The sequence below is a fragment of the Pantherophis guttatus genome, chromosome 3 (genome assembly GCF_059756535.1).
Source record: "Pantherophis guttatus breed Tessera chromosome 3, ASM5975653v1, whole genome shotgun sequence".
NCBI classification, from domain to species: Eukaryota; Metazoa; Chordata; class Lepidosauria; order Squamata; family Colubridae; genus Pantherophis; species Pantherophis guttatus.
In genome coordinates this window covers 151,222,355-151,242,459 of record NC_142065.1, presented here as the reverse complement: position 1 = coordinate 151,242,459, position 20,105 = coordinate 151,222,355, and the positions used below count along the sequence as shown (strand labels likewise).

Sequence of the window (20,105 nt, the reverse complement as noted above, 5' to 3'; positions counted from 1 at the left end):
ACTTCTGAAATCTTGCCAGGAAAATTTCAGGAACTTGTCCAGGCAGTTGCCAGGAATCAACACTGACTGAAACGAACAACAACAAAACCAATAAAATAAAGGGAGATGACTAACAAGTCTCTAATAACCAGCTGATCTAAAGTATCATGTGGCTAATATATACATTAACAATTTAGTGTACTAAGATGTAGGATGTTTTTATATCCAATTTCTATCACATATTAAAACTATAAAATTGATAAGAGGAAAAAGTAAAAGCTATACATGGAAAAATCCTATGAATAATGTGTAGGATTATTGTATACATTCTAGAATGGAAACTTGGAATTAGAGAATTAGTCCTTGATTAGTAACACATTCAGTGATAACTTGAAATTACAATGATGCTGAATGAGACTTATGTCCAGTTCTTGAAGTTATAGCCGTTGCAGCAGCCCCAGGGTAACGTGATTGTGATTTGGGAGCTAGACAACAGGTGTGCTTTTAAAAATGGTCACAGGGTCCCATGGTCACATAACTGCCATTTACAACTCACTGCCAGCATCTGACGAGGAAAGGAAGTCACACGTCAGTCAGGTAATGTTGCACTTAAAATCGCAGTTCCAGTACACCCTATTGTGGTTAAGCAAACTGCACAATTTGCTTAACAACCACAATAGGATCTGCTGGAACTGTGATTATAAATTGGTGCTATCGTCTGTTTTTTCACTTTACAATCGCTTTCGGACTTCCCAATATCAAATACGTCATTAACTGAGGACTACCTGTATAGTACACAACTGCTATAAAAATAAATATCTGTAACAGGATTTGTCTACATGATGTTCCTTTAGGCTATATCATGACATTTTCTCTAACCCATTTCTTTAATCTCAAACATTTTGTTTTTCAAAATTCAAAATACTCCTTAGATCAGGAGTATTTCATTGAGGGCTGCATCAGCGTTGTGTTTGACCTTTGGGGGGGGGGAGGCATGGCCAGGATGAGCATGGCCAGCTCGATGTCACTTGTGTCAGGGGCGCCTGTGGCGGCCTGAGCGCTCTGCCAGCGAAAACAGGCTCCTGAGATCCATTTTCAGCTGCAACAGCTTTCTGCAGCACTCTGCCTGCAAAAACAGAGCTTGGGAGGGCCGTGCGATGCTTGTAAACTCAGTTTTTGGTTGCGACGGCCTCCTGCAGCCCTCTACTAATGAAAACAGAGCTCGGGAGGCTGTTTTTACTGGCAGAGGAAGTGCAGGTCAGTACTTTACTGTTTCCAGGTCAGCCCCGCAGGCCAGATCTAAGCACCCCGTGGACTGGTTCCGGCCCGTGGGCCTTGAGTTTGACACCCCTGCCTTAGGCTAAAGCCAACCAGAGTTACCTTGTGATAAGATGGGCAGCCAATAAATTTTATCATTAAAAATAAAACAGTACAAATGAACTTTTTTATTACTGTTTCCAACATTTCCCATCACTGTTCCTGTTCTTTTTTTAACCATAGGACATCCATGAAGGAGCAATAACAAAAACCATCCTAAAATTGCCAAATAAGAGAAATTAAATAACTTGTAATTTTGGAAATGAGATTAAGCACAAAAGAATTTTAACCAATCAACACACTTTCTGTAATTGTAATGGATTATGGTTGCTTTGTTTTGTTATGTTTAAAAATAAAAAAAAATTCAAAAAAAAACCCCATCCTGTTTTTGGATTGATGGAATCAGGAGTTAATTCTTATGGAAGCATCTCTTTTTGATGGACAGTTATCATTGAAAAAGATTAATGACATTGTTTGCTTTTAAAACACAAAAAATAAAATCCTCTGCACATCTGCAATGTCTTCTGGATCTTAAGAAATCTCTGTATTTTCAGCTTACTCTTTCTCTGACACGGTGGTTTACACACAGCAACCAAGTTTGTTTATTAGTGGAAATGATTCATAGCCTATTCTACAGGTGTTTCTAGCACTTTATGTGCTTTATTTTTGTAAAAAGAAATACCAGTTTCTGGTGATTTCCTAAATGAAAAGGGGAATGAAAACTCTTATCTACAACTTTCATTCCTGAGTTACTGTATTTCCCTGAAAATAAGACCCTGTCTTATATTTTTTTGAACCCCGAAATAAGCGCTTAGGCTTATTTTTGGGGAGGTCTTATTATTTTGGGGCATGTGGAGCAAGATGGGGATTCTCTTGCAGTCTTACCTGATTTCCAGCTCTGCGTTTAAATATTTTTGGGAAGGGCTTATTTTCGGGGGGAGGCTTATTTTAGCGCATGCGCTCAAAAGCCTGTTTTGAGCTTATTATCAGGGGATGTCTTATTTTCCGGAAACAGGGTATTTACTATTAATTTAATTATCTATTAGTCAACAGAAAAAAGAACTAACAGATCTGGTACAAATGTAGTATTCCTTTCCAATAACTATCAGAAAGAACCTATAGATCACATCACACTTCTTGAAATCAAGGAAGTTTGTCATAGCAGCTCAAATGTGACGGTATCCAAACGGCATACATAGTGTATAACCTATATTTTGCATAATTACTAGAATATGAAGAAGCCCTTGATAATGTGCACTACTGAATTTACCTTTAACACAAAAATGGGGAAGAAATGGGTAGGGTGGATTTGATTTAAATCAAGTTGATGTAAATCCCAATTTAAATCACTAGTAAAAAGGCTTGCTTTAAATCAACTTGATTTAAATCATAATTTTTAAAGAGCAATGGTCATCTCTGTCCCATAGCTCCTCCTCCTGACCCACTGTTGACTCACCGACAGTCTCATTCACTTTAATGGGATGGTTGGTGATGCGGCAATGACACAACAGGGTGAGGGACGTGGCAGGCAGCAGGGGAGTGGATGCCTGCTAACAGGCGCTGCCATGATGGATCTGAAATGGCAGGTGCTCTTTAATATTATATTAATAAGCTGCTTAGGATGTTTCACTTTCATTTTACTGCTTGTCCTTCCTCCTCACACTTAAGAGCCTGGTGGTACAGATGCATTTCTCTTCAAACAATCATACAGTTTGTAATGTATATAGTTTTACAAAACAATGGGATAAAGGAATATTCCTGAACTTTGTTTTATGATTTATCTCATGGTTACTGTGAAATTGTGTGAATGCATCAATGCAGTGCATGTTATCTCAGCTTGCAGAGCTTGGATTCATTGAGTTTACCAAAAAATGTAAATATTGCAGAAAATACAGCCTCATGCTATATAACTAAGCTCCATTTCATGCTGCATAAACTAAATTATTAATGTATCTTAAATAGAAAATTATCATTAGATTTTTTACTCCAAAAGCATTTTATTAAAATAAATTTGATGAAAATAAAAAAAAGCAGATTTAAATTTTAAAAATCTGATTTTTTTAAAAAAATCATAGATTTTTATCTACCCTGGAAGTGGGTAACAATGGATATTAATATATAATTTCATATCTCACCAAATAGGAAACAATGTGTCCATAGTTGGTTTGCTGTTGGTCCTTAGGTTCTATTTCAATTATTTCACAGTACAAGAAATATTAGATTATATTTGGAAGAACAATACAAATTGTAAATGCAGGGATTGAGTTGTAAATCCACAACAGTCTATGAAATACGAGGACATTTTACAGGTTATCTCACATGGACGTTCAATGTTAAATTCCCAGTTCTCTGGATTTTTGAAGCACAAGTGAAAATTGGAATGTGCTTTCACCTCAACCCATTTTTACAATAATGAAATACCTCCTAATTGACTACCTGGTTTACATAATACAAAGCTATATTTATAGGGCTAAAAATGATTCACTGAAAAATAGAAGCAGGGTTGTTTTTTTTTTTTTTTTTTTAAGAAAAAGGTGCTTCGGGTTTTCAATGAGCCTTTAAAACAAACTTTTAAAATGGATGATTATGACTTATAAGATTATTCCTTTCACTTTTGACCAGTGGTGAAATCCAAATTTTTTTCCTACCAGTTCTGTGGGCGTGGCTTGGTGGACATGGCAGGGGAAGGATACTGCAAAATCCCCATTCCCTCCCCACTCCTGGGGGGATATTGCAAAATCTCCATTCCCACCCCACTCTGGAGCCAGCCAGAGGTGGTATTTGCTGGTTCTTTGAACTACTCAAAATTTCCGCTAGCAGTTCTCCAGAACCTTTCAGAACCTGCTTTTGATATTATATACTTCTCAAGAGAGCTAGTTAATAAGTAATTATGTTAAGACAAAATAACAATTGTTTATGCTTACCCTAATTTCGACTACCATCATTACATTATATATTATCTACCCACCCACTATTATTGTATTTGCAAAAAAGACTGTGGCTAATATTCTTTGGATATGTACATCACAATATATGTTATTATAAACTCCAGTTTAACTGCACAAGCACACACACTCACTGTCCTAGAGAAAAGCTTGGGCCAGCAGTTCAAGGATTGCTTATTCTCCTCTAATAATCACTCCAAAACTAATAATTCCAGAAAATGTGATATGGATAGTTTAAAGGTAAGTACAGCAAGTCCCCATCATTTCCTTAGTTGCATCGTCTGCAATCAAGGCACTATTTATTTCTCCTTTCTCGTAAGGTTTGCAATCAGAGTCACCTTCTTTTGCTGAAAATGTCCTGTCCCTGCTCAACTTGAGCTCTCCAGCAAGTCCTAAATAAACCATGATAGATCAAAGATTGCCTTCTCCATATATATATTCATTTGTTCACTCCGGTCAAACTTTTTTTCTGATTGCTTCAGTTTCCAGAGGTTGGGATGGGATTGGTTGTAGGACCAGTTGCCAAGCACCCCACAAACAGATTGCCATTTGCAATCTTCTCTACTGACTTTTTAAAATCTCTTAATTACTTTAAAAGTAATTCAAGGCAGCGAACATACCTACTACTCCTTTCTTCTCCTATTTTCCCCACACAACAAACCTGTGAGGTGAGTTGGGCTGAGAGAGTGACTGGCCCAAAGTTACTCAGTGCGTAAGACAGGACTAGAACTCACATACTCCTGGTTTCTAGGCCAGCACCACATCAAACTGGCTCTGTAAAACTGTAGAAATATTTTTAACATAAATACTTCAAATGCAAATCTTACATGTCACGAGATAGAGATTGCTTGGTTAAAAGGAAAAAGAATTTTAGCTGTCAAGTGTAATAGTCTGCATAGACCATAAGGTGGCACTGATCTACTATAAGATATTAAAGTGGAAAACAAGAGGTCATCTGAAACATGCCTGATATAGAGTCAAGGCTGCCATAAAACATAGCTTTTGAGCTTGTACTGAAATATTTAGAAAACTTAAGTGTACACAGCAAAATAAATTTTGACATGGCTTTTGCTTAAAGCATTTTGCTTGTTTCTTAGAGGTAGCCCAAATCCTGAAGCAAACTCTTCTGTTAACTAAACCACTCAGGTTAGCCAAGTGGGTTAATTGGGTCATTTATCAGAGCTTTGGGCGAGGTAGTACACTCCCTTTTCTTTTCTTAGCTCAGGTACAACAAAGTCATGCAGTCTCCTGGGTTATGTGCTAAAAACTGAAACATAAGAGAAGTTATAAATTCTGACTCAACACCATCATAGACTAACAGTAAGATTGCAGTATTGTGAATGCGGCTGGCTATTCCTGAAAGGGGTCACAGCATGGATTCCTTTGCCCGCTCCCCAGTAAAATCTACGAATGCTCCCCATTACCATGAAGGGACAATGTTTTCCTGCTAAAACCTCATGCAATGAAAGAACCATTCCCCAAGTCAGATAAGCCCACACAGTGGCCTTCTGCAAAGTAAAAAAGGCCAAGGTTTTCTACAGTACAGAATATCTGGGGGATGAAGAATGTGCACCATCCATATTACTGTTACCTTGTATTAATATGTGCTTAGTCAGAGCTGATTGTAAACCTGGGCAATGTAAGCAGTCTCCTAGGGCACCAAATTTTAGGGGGTGCCAAAGTGGGAAAGACCTCTGAAATACACAGTATGAGTCTGATCATCTTTCCTTGTTGCTCTTAGATTAGAATTTCTTTGTACAGTTTTTAAGAATCCTTTACCACAAAGTCAGTTATGTGGTAATGAACAGCCCACTAATCACATGTTACAAGTCACACAAAAAATTACAGTATTAATTTACAGCTAAGGACTTCAGGAAGCTGATATTACTGAAGCAAGACAAAAGTCTGATAAGGAGGTACTGAGTGAGCAAGTGCGACTATGGAGCTTATCAAAGTTATATCCCAAAAAGCAGTAATGGTGTACTCAATGATACTTTGTTAAGCCCCACAGTGATTTACAACCAAGAAAGCAAGACTCCCAATTTATAGAGATGAGGGTTCTTTGAAAGGAAAAAAAAACCCTTGGAAACTCCATGTGTTACTTTGCCCTCACTTCTCAAAGAGTTTATTAAGGCAATATTTTTCTACTGCTCTTTATGGCTGATTGAGCAAACCAACCCAAGGCCCATTTTCATTTTCAGACTCAGAAAATTCCATCATATCCTCTTTATGAAGAAAATTCTAAATTCGACTCTAGGGTCATTCCATGTCAAGTGGTCCAGAAAAGTGCCCCGCTCGACCATCATGGATTTCGATGAAATTTTGCGTGAACATGCACACATGTCCCCAATAAACATTGGTAAAGTGTTACCAATGTGCTGATGCAATACTTGCGGAGATATAGGCATTTGTGTGACCCCATACTGCAACCTTCTACAGTAGGACTCTGAGGTTCCACCAACTTTGAGACATAATATCTCCGGCAATATTTTGTTGAGAGAAACAAACCTTGGCCATCTTATACAACTTTTTGTGCTCTATTATACAAAATAATAAAAACATTCTCATGAGCGATCTCCATCTAGATAATTTGGAGCAAAGTTAGCTGAAAATAGTGGGGCTTAAAAAAAGGTTAAAGTTTGGCTTTTTATATCTCTGGAAGGAAAGTATGATAAAGGTGAAACTAACCTTTTTTCGAGCCACACTATTTTCGGTTCACAAATGTGAGCGCATGATGACCCTATTTTTGGCGTTTTTACAAAAAACATCAACTTTACACTCAATTTGTAAACTATTAGAAAGCAGTAGGAGAATGAAATTTTATATTCGAAAGCCTTGTGTTGCTAAGTTATTACGCACAAAGTTTGGCTTTTTATATCTCTGGAAGGAAAAGTATGATAAATGTGAAACTTTGTGCGTAATAACTTAGCAACACAAGGCTTTCGAATATAAAATTTCATTCTCCTACTGCTTTCCAATAGTTTACAAATTGAGTGTAAAGTTGATGTTTTTTGTAAAAACGCCAAAAATAGGGTCATCATGCGCTCACATTTGCGAACCGGTAGGAAAAGTAAGTGAATACCACCCCTGATCAGCACATGTAACACTTTACCAATGTTCATTGGAGACATGGGTGCATGTTCACAGAAAATTTCATCGAAATCCCTGATGGCCGAGCAGGGACCACCATACCACTTGACATGGAATGACCCCCTAGCAACTTTAGGGGTTCCTGAAATACTGAGTAGCCAATAACTTGAGCTAGATGAGCCCATGACTTGCCTCTGAAAACTGCTTCAATCCCATGAATAAAAAAGCTGCTATATGAACAGATTATTTGCCTTTCACCTGCTTAGCAATCTTGTAATTTGGAATGTACTGTTGTCATTTGCACGCTAGAGTCACCAAAACCTGTGTTACAACTGCCTGGCCTGTGGAAAATGATCTGTAGATAAATGCAGCAGGAGTCAAAGGATACTTCTAGAGAACTGGCCTTGGGCAGCATTTCTGCTCATGAGAGGATGTGTTTGTGTGTGGAGACACTTTCAAGCCAATTTCCGATTCCTGGCGAGTCCCTAGACTATCCCACCCAACCCCCGCAGTTTTCCTGTCAAGATTTATGGATCGCCATTGCCTTCTTCCTAAGGCTTAAAAAGAATGACTGGCCCAAGGTTATCCAGCTACCTTTTTGCCTAAAAAGCAGCACCTGAACTACAGTCTCCTAGTTTCTAGCCTGATGTCTTAACCAGTGCACCCTAAGGTTCTCACAAAAAAACTTAGTGAGGCATCAAAGTTGAAGAAATGAAATAAAGCACTAGGCTTCAAAATCAAAACTGAGCCTAGTCCAGTGGCCTTCCAGCTCTTTGCAGGCCAGACATGGAAGCCCTACAAGCAGATTCTCCTCAGAACTCAGAAATTAAGCACCTAAACCAGGGGTCTCCAAATTTAGCAACTTTTAAGATTGTGGACTTCAACTCCCAGAATTCTTAAAAGTTGCTAAGTTTGGAGACCCCCGGGCCTGCACTAAGGAAAAAAAAAAAAGCACTGGAATTCCAGCTTCTCTAAATGCAGCGACCTCAGCCGGGGAAAAGACCGGAGGCTGTTTGGCTTTGGCCTCAAGAGGAACTCTTCAAGCTCTCCACGACCACGACACGCCTGAGCGTGGAAACACCTAAGATTCGGCTGTACCGCCCCAGACCTCAATCTGTTCACAGACACCAGGGCTGTGTCTACGCGCATACCTCCCCACGACCTGTTTTTGAACCCGCGAGGGGAAAAAACCAAACCCCTCCAGCGCCCCAACATGCAGCCTTGCTGGCTCCGAATGGCTGCAAGAAAAGTGAAGCTTGTCGCTCCGGGCCAAAACCCGGAAAGATGGCCTTCCCCGGGCGGTTCTAGCCGCAGGCGCGCAGAGCGACCACAACCCCGCCGCTTCCGAGCAGATTCCTCCTTCCTGGGGCGTTTGCTCCCTCGCAAAATCTGGACGGCGGCCCGGACCTCACCCACTTAACGAGGAACTGGCTTCCCTTTTTGGCCGAAAGTCTCTGAGACTCGCCCTCGCGTCGGGCTTTTAGCCGTGCGCGGAACTGGGGGAAAGCAAGCAAGGCGGGAGCGGCAGCAGGCCAATCAGAAAGGCGGCCAGAGGCGCGCGGTTGCGTTGGTGCTGAGTTGTGTGTGTCTGTGTGAGTCTGTTCCAGCGCTGGGTTGGGTCCGGAGGAAGTGAAGAAGGCGTTTTGTGGCTGGCCGGGATGCAGGATGACCGAAGCAGGCAGAATTCCCCGTAGAACGACGGGCTCCACTCTCTTGCACCCGGTTAGCGACCTTTTCGGCATCCCCCTCGAGCAGGTGAGCTAGTTGATCGCGCCTTCCCTTTGCAATGAACGTCTGCGGAGATTCTCAAGTCATCCAGGTCAAGGTTGTCTGTCTGTCTTCCCCACACCCCCCCACCCCCGCCGGTGCTTTTTCCAAAAGGCAGCTGGACTTTCTTGGGGATTTTTCTTTCTTTCTTTGAAAACGTTTCGCTTCTCTTCCGAGAAGCTTCTTCAGTTCTCTAGAAAGAAAAATCCCAAATCAAAGAAGTCCAGTTGCCTTTGGGGGAGGGGAAGGACCTTTGGGATTTGCAATGAATGGTCAAGGGCGTGCGAGGGGTAACGCCAAGCGGCCCTTTGCTGATCGCCGGCGCGAGGGATTAAGGATGGTGGGTGTGCTTTGCTCTGCCTTTTGCTAGAAAACGAGGGAAGTGGTGATCAGTGGTTAGAAGTTTTGGGACGAGGCTACCTTTCTTTCTCGGCGCTTGAAAGGAGGCACCTGTGTCTGATAGGACGTTGAGAGCGTCGCTTTAATGGAATCGGTTGTACAAATAAAATAACATTCAAGCAACAAAACCTCATGTGTTGTACTCAAAAATAAGTCCTGCGTTCCAATCTTATGCCTGCAGGGAGGGTTAAAGATGGGCTTCCACCCGCAAAGGTGGATAGGATGTGATTTAGTTTGGGTCTATGAACCACGAGGAGGGCCGAAGGGGAAAAAGGTAAAGACACTACAAATTAAGTGCAGGAAATAGTAACAAAAAGGAGGGAGGGAGGGAGTGTGGCAGCACAAGGCACTGCTGAACATATATTTTTTAAAAATTATTAATCGCATATGCAATTTCCTTATCCACAATCTGCCTCGATTTTGCTTTGTAAAAGAATAGCAACATGTTTTTTTTAAAAAAATACTGCTGTAAATACATTTTTTTCTCCTTTTCTTTTTTTTTTTAATTTGATTTATATGCCGCCCTTCTCCGAAGACTCAGGGCGGCTTACAATGTGCTCAGCAATAGCCTTCATCCTTTTGTATATTTATACAAAGTCAGCTTATTGCCCCCACAAACTGGGTCCTCAATTTACCTACCTTAGAAAGGATGGAAGGCTGAGTCAACCTTGAGCCTTGGCGAGATTCGAACCTGCAGTAATTGCAGGCAGCTGGTCTTAATAACCAGCTTAATAACAGGGTGCCTTAAACCCCTGTACTACCAAGGCTTTTCATGACAAAACCATCCAGATTCAGACTAATCTGAGGTGAAGAGAGGTAAAACTTCTGGAGAGGAGGAACTTCATTAAAACTGTCGTTACTTTAATGAAGTCCCTTGTCCCAGGTTTATTTTTAGTCCTTCTTTTCTGAACTGAAGAGTATATGCAAATATATATTTATAATACTTTGGCAGGTAGGAAGCTGATCAGTTCCACTGAGTATTGTGAGACTTGCTTCAAAATATATGTGCATGGGACTGCAGTTGACTTGATTATAAAGTGCCACTTGTAATGAAACAAATGCTTCCATGGAAATGCGTAAGATCTCCGACCTCCGTGTATTTTGCTGTGCCCTCAAGACCCTGCTGTTCTGCCAAGCCGGGCTATCAATGTAATAATTTTTAAATTGGGTGTTTTAAATTTTGGGGGTTTTAAATCTGAGCCGAAATTATTTAATAATTTTACTTATTTTTAACTGATGTCTGTCTTTGTGCTTTTAATAGGCTGTACACCGCCCTGAGTCCTTCAGGAGAAGGGCAGTATAGAAATTTATTTATTTATTTATTTATTTATTTATTTATTTATTATTTATTTATTTATTTATTTATTTATTTATTTATTTTATTGCTTTTGTTTCACTACAAAGACAATGTACAGTATCAAATATGCTTTCTAAAACTCCTTATTTTGATTCTGTACTTAGCTAAAGTCATGGTTTGCAATGTCACCTTGTTGAGTGTTATATGACCAGCAGTAGAGAGAATTTTTTATATCCTTAGGCTCTATTCATGTTACACTAATCCAGACATCTTGGTTAATATGCTGCCTGCCTTTTACTTCTTATTATATGGTGAACTTTAATCAAGCTTTGTGGCTTTTTGTGTCTTCAGTGTCAACCGTACTAGATACACCACACCAGGAAATCAACTCCACCAGAAGGTTGAAACTTCTTTTATTGGTATTGGCTGTAATTACAGAATCTCACAAGTCTGATTTTGTTGTGCCTCTTCCTTCTCTTTGTTATAGTTAAGTGAATTGAGGAGCTGAACTACCTCATGTTATCTCATTGTTGTGGAATTACAAAATGTTTCTGCCTCCTTTGCCTGTCAACAGCTTCTGCATGCCTCCATCGCTGTCATCTTCCTTAATGTCTACACCCAAATCTGAAATAGCCATTGTTTTTATTTTTGCTAAACCTGACTTTGTAATCAGGCTTTAGAAGAGTATGAAGTTTCATTTGTAGAAAGCCAATATAGCAGAAGTCTTAGGTGCAGAGAGGACACTAGGCCTCAATCCTTGCAGAAAATGAATGATGACTTTGAGTAAATAACAGTGTGCTTTTATTTTTTATTTTTTGGCTTAGTGGCCACTTCCTACAGTAGAGCAGTTGTGACCTTGATTATAGTCCTATTAGGAGCTTAGGTTTTTTCTTTTTTTAAAAAAACTTGCTCCAAAATACAAGTATGCAGTTTTGACATAATTCACACTCATGATACACCACAGCATGACAGTTGTCAAATTTATTGTGCAACGATGTATGTGACAATTGCATTGCAACAGTTTGTTAAAATCCTGAGAAACGAGCTTTTAGTTCTGTTACAAGTATTTAATGAAATACCTTTACCATGTCCTTACAACTTTTATTTTTTTAAAATTAATATATTAAACCTGCCCACACTTGGATATTTTCATGAACAGATTGTCTCAGATTGTTATGCTAATTTTTCATGGATTCTTGGAATGATGCTCATTCTTCAGCTATTAGATCAAAGCAACTCTTTTGTGTGACAGCACCATTGACAGTAGTCTGTTTTATGAGCTGTTCTGTTATAAATGCATATTCTCATTTGGAGCAATTGGTTTTGGCTATTTGCAACTCCTTGCAAAATTTGACTCCTATGAGAGAAGTGCATTTGCAAGAAATAAACTTATTTGAAGCAATGTATTAGCTTGTGCACACCATTGTAGCTGTCTTGTATGGACTGATAAATTTGGGAGGAGACTGAGATAGTTGTAGTTGTGTTGGAATTCTGTTTAAAATGCTCTTCTTAAGGCTTGTTAAAAAACTGAACTTATCCTAATGATCTCAACGGAGACTGGTCATCTGATGTTAGATTTTCTTTTTTATTCTGGCACTTGCTGGTTTTTTTGCTTTCTTTGAACAACAAGGAAATGGGTATTCTTTCAGCAACGAGGAAGTATGTGCTGTTTTAACAGCAATCGGCTCACTAGATTGTACTGACTGATAAACCAGACAGAAGTGTAGATTGTTATAGGAGTTTTTAAAAAAACATAAGGGCAAACTAGTTCAGACAAGAGTGATTTTTAGTCTTATGCAGTTGGATCTTTTTTTAATGAGTAGAATTTAATACACATCCATGTTGTTTTCAAAATAAACAGTAGTATGCATAGCATGGAAGAGAAGTAGTTAAGTAAAATAAAGATAAGAAATAAAAGGCTAGGATGGCTAATTAAATCGATTTTGTACCAATTGCACTCATACTTCTCTAAACCTTTTTATCGTGGTATATATGGTCTTTGTGTAGACCACATCCATCCACTGAATTTCAGGAATTTTAGTCTTGTGTAGTATCCTTTGTTCCTTTTCTGAGTCCCAGCCAGGGTGGATAAAAATCAAAAAAATCAGATTCACCTGATACGCCAGTTGCGCCCCTTTCTGGATCGGGACTCCCTACGCACAGTCACTCAAGCACTCGTCACCTCTCGTCTGGACTATTGTAACGCTCTCTACATGGGGCTCCCCTTGGGGTACACCCGGAGGCTCCAACTGGTGCAGAATGCGACCGCGCGGGGGATTATGGGAGCGACGGGGCGCTCCCATGTGACTCCTCTCCTGTGCGAGCTGCATTGGCTTCCGGTGGACTTCCGGGTGCGCTTCAAGGTGTTGGTGATCACCTTTAAAGCGCTCCATGGCTTAGGGCCAGGGTACTTACGGGACCGCCTTCTGCCACCAATAGCCTCCCACCGGCCAGTTCGCTCCCACAGAGAGGGCCTCCTCAGGGTGCCGTCGGCCAGACAATGCCGGCTGGCGACCCCCAGGAGGAGAGCCTTCTCTGTGGTGGCATCTACCCTTTGGAACAATTTACCCCCAGAGATACGAGTGATCTCCGACCTCCGGACTTTTCGTCGGGCCCTAAAAACTCATCTCTTTCAGTTAGCCGGTCTCTCTTGATTTTATGATTTTATGGTTGGTTTTAAATTTTGATATGGATTTTAAATTGATAAATTTTAAATTATGGGCCAAATTTAATTATTTTAAATCTATTTTTAATCGTACTTTATGTATAAATGTTTTTATTTTGGCTGTTCACCGCCCTGAGTCCGAAAGGAGAAGGGCGGTATAGAAATTTGAATAATAAATAAATAAATAAATAAATAAATAAATAAATCGGATTTTTTTTATTTAAATCGGATTTTTTTAAATAAAATGCTTTTTGAGGAAAATATATTACCATCCAAAGGTTATTCCATCATGAAATAAAGATTAGTTTTTTAATTATGTAGAATAAGGCTGTATATGTTTAATTTTTTTGGTAAATAAATTCCATTAATCCATTCACAATGTCATGCTCTTCCAGAGATTTTTGTAAGATTATTGGGCAGTTTCTCTGCCTACAAGATATTATCACAGATGCTTGGTTTACTTTTGCGGTTCTCAAAACTGAATTTGATTTAGCAGAGAGAAACTGCATGAGGTTTTACCTACATATTCCAAGAAGTTTGTTTGGACCAAGTAAACGCTTATAACTGATGACAAGTAATGACCAGTCTCCCCATAAGATAATTATCTCCAAGCACACAAGGAACCCTTCCCATATGTTTGTGCCCCAGGAGGAGATTGATTCAAAGGTCAGAAGTAGAGTTTCCTTGTTTAAAACAGAATAATCAGAAATATCTTAGTAATATCGAGATACGGAGAAAAAGTTGTCTATATCAAAGCCATCATTTTCTTCAACCGTCATATAGAAGACTACGTATAACAATATCCGACTGTCATGTGAAAGAATCTTCAAATCTACTCTTTAATTTGGAAGAGGTTAACTGAAATACTTTCCTATTTCATATTGTGCTGATTTATGGACTTCATAACCAGTCTTGTCTTCCCCTGGCAGGTAAATTACTCCTTTATCTGCTTCACAGTAGGTGGTCTATGAAAAAAGAGATGTTCCAATGTTCAATTTGGAATCTCAGGAGCTTTGTGGGATATTTAAAGTAGGAAAAGAGTAGAATTTACTGATAAAATTAGTGATATAGTACAAAACACAGATCATATACACAAAACAAAATAATGTTTCCCATGATGATGATGATGATGATGATGATGATGATGATGTTCCTTTGTATGTGCATTGAGCTTCTGCATCTGAGACAAATTCCTTGTGGGTTTAATCACACTTGGCCAAATAAAGTATTCAATTTCAATTTAATTTAAATAAGATGCATATTAATAAATACATGTTTTACTATTTTTGTAAAAAGATTATGCTTTTCTATTTCACAATAACCAATATCCTACAAAAGAATTTATTCATCTGGTTGCTTTGCCTTCAGCAGGCAATTGTTTGTCATTTTCTAAAATAAGCTCTGTTACATTATGTGTATCATAGCTATATATTCTGATTTTAGCAAAGTTTTGTGCTAGATATGGCTTGAAATGCCTATCCCATTAAAGCAAAGCCAACTGAAGTATGTGTAGCCTTTTGAATTCTCAGACCTTTTCATTAAGCAAGATATTGCAAAAATGTCAAGAGGAAAAATAATGAAGTAAGAAAAAAAAGTCATAATGCCTTGCTTATTTTGTCAGGGAAGAGTTCTAGAGAACAGAAAAGCTTGTGTATGTGTTTGTTGGTGATGACTTATTTTAGCACATGAAAACCTCATGGGAAATTGCCCAAGTGGAATATGAATGTTTGTATTCCAGTCTTTAATTCTGCAAATTTGATTCTGTAATAGCAAGCCACAGAGTGCTTCTATTAATTTACTTTGAGTAAATCTTTGGAATTAATTTGGCTAATTTTCTTGCTTGCCTTTGAATTCAAAGAAATGTTTTTAGAAAGCACTTGCCTTCCTCCTAAAAAGCTTACAAACTCGACTGAATTTAGTGGATCTATGTCTAAATAAACGTATGTAGAACTGCACTGTGAGTCTGGATTTAACCTAAAAGTCTGGATTTTTAAAACCAAACTGGATTGGAGGCAAAAGCTTCTTTTGCTTGAAGTAAACATCAAAGGCAATTTACTCAATTGCAGTGTTGCGAAGCTTTATATATACACGTAAACATAGTACTTCCTTTCTCCCCACTTCATTAAAGGAGAATGATCATTGTGATTTCCTACAACCTCTCCAGGATTTTATGTCATTTTTTTCTCTTGCTAATCGTTATGAGAGATTCCAACCTATTTTCATATTCCTTTAGGTCAATTTCGTTGCTTGTCAGCTTTGTGCACTCTTGGCTGCATTTTGGTTTCGCTTGTACTTAAGGCCTAGTCAAGCCAACTCCAGTGTTCGTCATGCATTTGCCACAATTTTGGGAATATATTTTGCCCTCTTCTGCTTTGGTTGGTGAGTCATTCCTGTCTAACTTTCTATTCACTGTGACTATGAATTGAGTAGCTTGTATGCTGGGAATTGTAAAACATTCTGTTGGGCAACCGTAACATTATAAAAACAAAACATCAAGGCTCTTTTATCAGCAGGTACATTTTCCAAGAAAGAAGCATGTATTCAGTCTGTGATTTAAGAGGAGGAGAGCAAGAGTAAAGGAGTTTACTTTAAAAAAAAAAGTAAACACTGATTCAGATGGATTTTCATGACTGGATTCTTTCTACATAACTTTTAGTTAATTTTAAGGTGGTGTGTGGCTCAGTGGTTAAGATGCTGGACTTCTTGGCTGGAAAGCTGGCAGCCCAGGTTCGAGATCCGAGTGCCACATGATGGGGTGAACTCGTGTTCCTGCCCATCTAGCAGTTGAAAGCATGCAAATGTGAGTAGATAGATCGGTATCACTTTGGTGGGAAGGTAAAAGTGTTCCATGATGTCATGCTGGCCACACGATCATGTAAATATCTTCAGATGGCACTGGTTTAATGGTCTTGAACCAGATATGAGCACACACCTACACACACACACACACACACACACACACACAGAGAGACTCTGCAATGATTAGTGGAGTAAAAATCTGCAGGGAGTCTTTCACTTTTAGTTAATTCAGAAAAGTGTTGTTGTCTGTTAGCTATTACTGACTTTGGAAAGTGGAATTTCTTTTTCTTCTTCTCTTCCAAGGTACTCCATCCATATTTTTACTTTAGTGATGATAAGTTATTTCATCATGAACATGGCCAGTACTGCCAACATTCATAGGTAAGTTTGTATGTCTATCGTAAGTGTTAAAACCTGTAATATTTTTAAATGTTGTTGTTTCTTTATGTTCCTTTACTGATTGTCAGTAACCTTGTGTTCTTGTCTTGTGGCACCTCTTATTTCTGCCATTTTAAGGCATTGTGGAGTACTGATTAAATGCACTTATTACAAAGAGCAAAGAAGATTACCTCGATGGAGATGTACAACATCCAAAGCCAGAGTGATGGGTTGAAATGCTGTATATTTTTACTTATTTATTAAATATACATGTGTCACACACCTCCCCTATAAGGTGACTCTTTAAGTCTACAACAGGCAAAAAATACTTTGAAATGGCTCAGACAGACACCTTCCTAATTCACTGAACTCTAAGGAGGAGGAGGTATAGCACAATCAGATTCACAAGATTGATGTCAGTCCCACCAAATAGACCAAATCAAGGCATCAATTCCACAGGATGGCTAAAAACTATTTTTTATTGAGATTGGTTATATTTTAGCTATAGTTTATAGACCCACAGATTATAAGAAAGCCATAAGGAATTATGAAAATTTGCTGCCTAAAATACAGCAAAGCAAAATAAATAGCTGGATTGGGAGCCAGGTTCTACTGTACTTACAGTTCTTTTGATTACAGTATTTTGGCTAAAGTGTTTCATACTATCAATGCATATGATTCTAGGTATTCTTTTTTGGTAGCTATGGGATACCTCACCCTGTGCCATATTAGCCGAATATATATATTCCAGTATGGTATTCTCACTACAGATTTCTCAGGGTAAGTAATACTACTACATATTTTTTTACTATAGTAAATAGAAATCAGAGGAATTCAGTATCATATGATTTATTTTAATTAATAATATGTCAAAATGGATATGTAGATGATGGAACTAGATGAATTTTAAATTGTTGGTGAGGGAAATAATCTTCCAGTCTTTTAGTAAATATTTACATTTCAAATGAATCAGGCCTGCTGATAGGACCAAAAGCGAGAAGATGAATATTGGAACTATTTGTTTCAATAGCCATAGCAATAGCACTTATTTATTTATTTATTTATTTATTTATTTATTCAATTTATATACCGCCCTTCTCCTAGTGGACTCAGGGCGGTGCACAGCCAAAACTAAAATACCTAACAATACAAAATTTAAAATTAATTAAAAGAATTATATACTTTGGCCCGAATTAAAACAGTGCAAATTAAAACCCATTAACAAATTAAAACTAAACAATTAATAACCATTAAAAACTAAAAAAGGGGGGCGGGGTTCACGCCAGCCCTGCTTGCTGGAAAAGAAGTGTTTTCAGGGCTCGGCGAAAGACCCGAAGATCCGATATCCTTCTTATCTCCGGGGGCAAATCGTTCCAGAGGGCGGGGGCTGCCACAGAGAAGGCCCTCCCCCTGGGGGTCGCCAGCCGACATTGCCTGGCCGACGGCACCCTGAGGAGTCCCTCTCTGTGGGAGCGTACTGGACGGTGGGAGGCTATCGGCGGATACTTAGACTTATATACCACTTTACAGCCCTCTCTAAGTGGTTTACAGAGTCAGCATATTGCCCCTAACAATCTGGGTCCTCATTTTACCAACCTCGGAAGGATAGAAGCTGAATCAACCTTGAGCCTGGTGAGATTCGAACTACCAAATTGCAGGCATTCAGCAGAAATAGCCTGCAGTACTGCATTCTAACCAATGCGCCGCCACAGTTTCAAAAATTAGAAATGTATTTTATATAATGTGTCTTTTGCAGGAATAAATATTGTGCTGTTTTATTCATGTTCTTTTCCTGCAGCTCTTTTCTTGAAGTGTATTTAGTCCATTTTTAAAGCTATGGAATTTAATTGGCTCACCTGGCATAGGTAGGATTAGTAACCTTCTATTGAAAATAGTCCTTGAAACTTTGCAGGATTACTTATACACAGTAACTAACTATGGCCAGTCTGAATGTATTCAAACATCTTAATTAAAATACATTTTCATACAGTGTTTTTTCTACCTGCTTACAGATTAAAATGTTCAGATAATCTTGCATTTCATTAGTTGTCCTGGTTCTTTCTGTAATTTTTTAAAAATGATTTTATACAGTTATAAGTATAGTTTTATATTTTTTATAATTTTTAATGTCTTTTTTAATATAAGAAGATGATCTTGGTAAGTTTCTTTATTTTTTCCCAGTTTTAACAACTGTTTATAATTCAGACAAAGGGAAGAGGTTTGACAAGAGCTCTTTGTTTAAATATTTGACCAGTTGGAGCACTTCATCTTTTCCATTGTTCCAGACATACAGTTGCAAGAAAAAGTATGTGAACCCCTTGGGATTACGTGGAGTTTTGCATGAATTGGTCATAAAATGTGCTCTGAACTTCATCTAAGTCACAACAATAGAAAAACACAGTCTGCTTAAAATAATACTACACAAACATTAGATGTTGCCATGGTTTAATTGAACATAACATGTAAACATTCACAGTGCAGGGAGGAAAAAGTATGTGAGCCCCTAGCCTAATGACTTCTCCAAGAGCTAATTGGAGCCAGGAGTGAGCCAACCTTGACTCCAATCAGTGTGATGATATTGGATGTGTTGCTGACAGCTGTCCTGCCCTTTAAAAACACACACCTGTTTTGGGTTTACTGGTTTCAAGAAGCACTGTCTGATGTGAACCATGCCTCCCAAAAAAAAGCTCTCAGAAGACCTACGATCAAGAATTGTTGACTTGCATGAAGCTGGAAAGGGTTACAAAAGTATCTCCAAAAGCCTTGATGTTCATGTGTCCACGGTAAGACAGACTGTCTACAAATGGAGAAAGTTTAGCACTGTTGCTACTCTCCCTAGGCGTGGTCGTCCTGTAAAAATGACTGCAAGAGCACAGCGCAGAATGCTTCATGAGGTAAAGAAGAATCCTAGAGTGTCAGCTAAAGACCTACAGAAATCTCTGGCACATGCTAACATTTGTGTTGACACATCTACAATAAGGAAAACATTAAGCAAAAATGGAGTACATGGGAGGACACCACGGAGGAAGCCATTGCTGTCCAAAAAAAATATTGCAGCACGTTTGAAGTTTGCAAAAAAGCACCTGGATGTTCCACAGCACTACTGGCAAAATATACTGTGGACAGATGAAACCAAAATTGAGTTGTTTGGGAAGAACACACAACACTATGTGTGGAGAAAAAAAGGCACAGCACACCAACATCAAAACCTCATCCCCACTATAAAACATGGCGGAGGGAGCATCATGCTGCTTTGCTGCCTCAGGGCCTGGATGGATTATTGTCATTGATGGGAAAATGAATTCCAGAGTTTATCAAGACATTTTGCAGGAAAACGTACGACCATCTGTCCGCCAACTGAAGCTCCGCAGAGGATGGGTGATGCAACAGGACAATGACCCAAAGCATACAAGTAATTCAACAAAAAAAATGGCTTCAACAGCACAGAATAAGCCTTCTGGAGTGGCCC

At 38.8% G+C, this 20,105-nt stretch overlaps 1 protein-coding gene across 2 annotated transcripts in view; it reads left to right on the top strand.

Annotated features, from left to right (window-relative positions):
- Window positions 1-8,695: 8,695 nt before the first annotated feature.
- MBOAT1 (membrane bound glycerophospholipid O-acyltransferase 1) overlaps window positions 8,696-20,105 on the top strand; it is a 36,851-nt gene continuing 25,441 nt past the window's right edge. The window contains exons 1-4 of one of the 2 annotated variants that reach the window (XM_034429245.3): window positions 8,696-9,086; window positions 15,693-15,838; window positions 16,562-16,639; window positions 17,321-17,416. In XM_034429245.3, coding sequence (XP_034285136.2) covers window positions 8,997-9,086; window positions 15,693-15,838; window positions 16,562-16,639; window positions 17,321-17,416 — 410 coding nt within the window. In that variant the 5' untranslated portion in view covers window positions 8,696-8,996. The remainder of the gene's footprint in view (window positions 9,087-15,692; window positions 15,839-16,561; window positions 16,640-17,320; window positions 17,417-20,105) is intronic. The other variant, XR_015733296.1, reaches the window with a different exon arrangement.